The sequence below is a fragment of the Carlito syrichta genome, unplaced genomic scaffold (genome assembly GCF_000164805.1).
Source record: "Carlito syrichta isolate Samal-C Ts95f unplaced genomic scaffold, Tarsius_syrichta-2.0.1 Scaffold145531, whole genome shotgun sequence".
Taxonomy (NCBI): domain Eukaryota; kingdom Metazoa; phylum Chordata; class Mammalia; order Primates; family Tarsiidae; genus Carlito; species Carlito syrichta.
This window is the reverse complement of record NW_007089627.1, coordinates 1,837-5,259: the sequence shown is the minus strand read 5'-3', so window position 1 is coordinate 5,259 and position 3,423 is coordinate 1,837. Positions and strand designations below refer to the sequence as shown.

Below are 3,423 nucleotides of genomic sequence, written 5' to 3'. Positions count from 1 at the left end.
CGGGGCTGGGCAGCCGGCACTGCCTCCTCTGCCCGGGCGCGCTCGGCGCTGCGGTAAGTCTCGAGGTCGGGAATCCAGGTCAGCCAGGAGGCGGGAGCGGGAATTTGCCCTGGGCTCGGCTCGTAGCTCGGTCTGGGCCGCGGCACGCGCCACTCGGCAGGGTCGCAGGAAGGCGCGCTGGTCGGGCCGGGAGGCGCCGGAGGGGAGCCCCACAGGCCATCTCGCGGAGGCCGACTCCTGAGGGTCACCTTCACTCTGACGTGTGCAGCAAGCATGTCTTGACGGAAGACATAGTGCACCGGGAGGTGACCCCTGACCAGAAGCTCCTGTCCCGGCGACTTCTGACCAAGACCAACCGGATGCCCCGCTGGGCTGAGCGACTGTTTCCGGCCAATGTTGCTCACTCGGTGTACATCCTGGAGGACTCTATTGTGGACCCACAGAATCAGACAATGACCACCTTCACCTGGAACATCAACCACGCCCGGCTGATGGTGAGGCCCCCTCCCCCGGGGGCCCCCAGAAGCAGAGAGCTACCCGGCACGTGTGGCTAGAGCGCCCCGCAGGAGCGCCATGGCCTGAGACAGGCCTGGGCTGCTGAGGGCCTGGCTCGGGTGGTCTTCGTAGCCAAGCAGTGGGGGAGGGGCACCCACCTTACTGAACCGTCCCCAGTGCCGAGCCCTCAGAGCATCGCCGATGTCACACGCTCGGGGGGAACCCACAGGAGTGATGCCGAGATAGGGAGGATTTTCAAAGGCCGGCAGTCCGTCAAGCACAAGGGCCTTGGCCGTGCCTCGGGGGAGGCTTTGCGCCACTGGCCCCGCTCTGACTATAGGAGTCCTACCTTTAGTTTCTTTACCTAGGACCACCACTGAGCTCAGGAGACCATGTGCCTTCTCGTTTTAAGCGTCAAAAGAGAGGGTTCAGACCGCAAAGTGACCTTTTTTATGGCCTTCCTCTGTCTGCAGATGCCACTTGGGGTGCTGTAGGGGAAGGAGTGGGTTTTCATTTTATTGCTTCCTCTCACGAAGAGACATTTACTTGCAAGTTGACAAAGTGAAAGACCACTGCCAACGTGACTGGCCTCACTCCCTGCACAGGTGGTGGAGGAACGATGTGTTTACTGTGTGAACTCTGACAACAGCGACTGGACCGAAATCCACCGGGAAGCCTGGGTCTCCTCCAGCTTGTTTGGCGTCTCCAGAGCTGTCCAGGTGAGTAGGGCCTGGGGGCTGTCGGGGCTCTGGGGCCCGAAGCTTGGAGCATCAGGGCAGGGCTGGGGTCAGTGGGCAGCTCAGAATCCTTCCCCTTCTCACTTTTGCCAGGAATTTGGCCTCGCACGGTTCAAAAGCAACGTGGCCAAGACCATGAAGGGTTTTGAATACATCTTGGCCAAACTGCAAGGTGAGGGCTCTGGGTACTGCCTGGGGACTCGTAGGGAGAGTTGGGGGTCAAGTCCTAGCTCAGCTTGCCTGATGTGCAGCCTGGCCTGCTGGTCAGTACTGGGGAGGAAAATGCCACCTTTCCAACATGGCCTGGCCCAGAGAGGTCAATGTCATGGGGACAGGTGAGGAGATGGGTCTTTCGGGCGTCCTCTAAAGCCAGTTCCCTGCCCTCTGCTACAGGTGAGGCCCCTTCCAAGACACTTGTTGAGACAGCCAAGGAAGCCAAGGAGAAGGCGAAGGAGACGGCGCTGGCAGCTACGGAGAAGGCCAAGGACCTGGCCAGCAAGGCAGCCACTAAGAAGCAGCAGCAGCAGCAGCAGCAGCAGTTTGTGTAGCCAGCCCACCGCTGCCACGCACCCTGGACAGCTCGGCTTAGCTCCCTCTGCCCCTCCTCGTTAGACTTGATTATTAAAGATCAATTCCAGCCCTGTCTCCTGTCCAGCGGGTGGGCTGGGCGGTGCCTGGGTTGACGGCCGTGCACCAGGCATGTCACCCGTGTCTGGCCGGGCCTGCTTCCCCCACGGGGCAGCTGAGGACAGTTGCAGAAGTGTGGTGGCTTGCCCGGGCCACGGGCAGCGTGCAGGTGCAGCGGCAACAGGCGCCAGGCTGGAAGCCCCACGAGGGCAGGGCTCTCGGTGTTGTTCTCTGATGTGTCCCACATACCGGAACAGTGTCACACACATCATAGGCACTCAATAAATGCCGAATTCAGCCGCTCCAGGTCTGGAGTGGGAACGCTCTGGCATGCGTCTTGACGATGCTGTTTCCTGGTCTTGTACCTCAGACGAGGCCCATCGTGCAGCCTCAACCCCACCCTCAGGGACACGGACACGGCAGCCTCTGAGTTCTGAGTGTGACACACCCTGCCTGGCACAGCCCACAGCATCTGTCGTGGCTGGTCGGACGACTTCTTTTCCACTCAGGTTGGGAGTTCCCCGATTTTCATCAGGCAAGACCATGGACAGGGGAAGTTACAAAAGAGACTTTTAATGAAAATACTGTTCGGGGGGGCAAAGGCCAAGTGTCTCGTCCACCAAGCACGCCGAGGCCCAACAGGCTTCCGGCCCCCTTGGGGTAGCAGGGCCAAGTGCTACATAAAAACTGCCTGGAAAAACAGCCTGGCCCCAAGCCGCCTGCGCTCAGTCCAGGGAGGCCCAGGCCTTCTCCCCTGTAGGGATGACCTGGAGGCCAGCAGCAGGGCGCGGACAAAGGCCCTGCTCCCACGAGCATCCTCAGTCGGTTCCAGCAGGTGATTCCGAGCAGCCTCGAGCCAGGGAAGGGCTCCTGCCTGGCAGGCCGGCCGGCGCGAGCAAGGGCGGTCAGGGCCGAGGACATCACCGCCAGGCGCTGCTGTGTGAGTAGCTGTGCTCCTGGCCCGCGACGAAGCCCCGCAGCAGCTCGGCCTCGCCCCCGAACACCAGGCTCTCCACGTCCACCTCCAGCTCCTCTGCACAGGGAGGGGCCCGTCAGAAGAGCCGGCCCGCCCGCTGGCCGCGCGCCCCGGCCTGGGCACTCACCTTGGTCTGAGTCAGAGCGCTCGGAGGAGAGGCCCGACGAGTCCAGGCTGTCCGCCCGCAGCCGCTCGCCGCCGCCCGCCAGGCCCTGCAGCTGCTCCAGCTGCTGCTGCAGGCTCTGCCGCTGGCCGTGCAGCTCCTCCTTGAGCTGCCGGGCCCGCCGCTCCTGCTCCTCCAGCTTCTGCGGCCGGGAGCAAAGGGCCGGGTCAGCTGCCTGGGGCTGGACCACCCGGCCTCTGCTTCCTCCAGACATCTGGGTCCCCGCCGCCTGCCCCACCCACCACGCACACGCCTGAGTTCTGCCCCGAGGAGGGGAAGAGGACCGGTCTCAAAGCACTGGAGACTGCTCAGGTGATAGAAAGGACAGAGCCGGTGGCTCAGCCTGTAATCCCACACCTTGGGAGGCTGAGGTGAGTGAATTGCCTGAGCCCAAGGGTTCAAGACCCGCCTGGGCAACTTGGCGA

The 3,423-nt window shown here is 62.8% G+C and overlaps 2 protein-coding genes and 1 pseudogene across 2 annotated transcripts in view; 1 reads left to right on the top strand and 2 right to left on the bottom strand.

Moving 5' to 3' along the window:
* The window catches only part of RAB24 (RAB24, member RAS oncogene family), a 2,810-nt gene extending 2,590 nt beyond the window's left edge, over positions 1-220 (bottom strand). Inside the window, exon 1 of the mRNA XM_008050429.2 lies at positions 109-220. Within this exon, the coding sequence (XP_008048620.2) occupies positions 109-220 (112 nt within the window). The remainder of the gene's footprint in view (positions 1-108) is intronic.
* Positions 221-235: 15 nt separating this feature from the next.
* PRELID1 (PRELI domain containing 1) lies at positions 236-2,185 on the top strand. Its single transcript, XM_008050431.2, has 4 exons — positions 236-494; positions 1,101-1,214; positions 1,326-1,404; positions 1,626-2,185. The coding sequence occupies exons 1-4, from the start codon at positions 360-362 to the stop codon at positions 1,778-1,780; spliced, it is 483 nt and encodes a 160-aa protein (XP_008048622.2). The 5' UTR covers positions 236-359; the 3' UTR covers positions 1,781-2,185.
* LOC110594841 lies at positions 2,138-3,212 on the bottom strand (annotated as a pseudogene).
* Positions 3,213-3,423: the final 211 nt, after the last annotated feature.

Excerpts from the sequence above, each read along its gene's own strand:
- PRELID1 (XM_008050431.2), top strand. The coding sequence starts at position 360 with ATGCCCCGCTGGGCTGAGCGACTGTTTCCGGCCAATGTTGCTCACTCG. Across the intron at positions 495-1,100 it reads TCAACCACGCCCGGCTGATG|GTGGTGGAGGAACGATGTGT; the intron begins GTGAGGCCCCCT and ends CTCCCTGCACAG. Across the intron at positions 1,215-1,325 it reads GCGTCTCCAGAGCTGTCCAG|GAATTTGGCCTCGCACGGTT; the intron begins GTGAGTAGGGCC and ends CACTTTTGCCAG.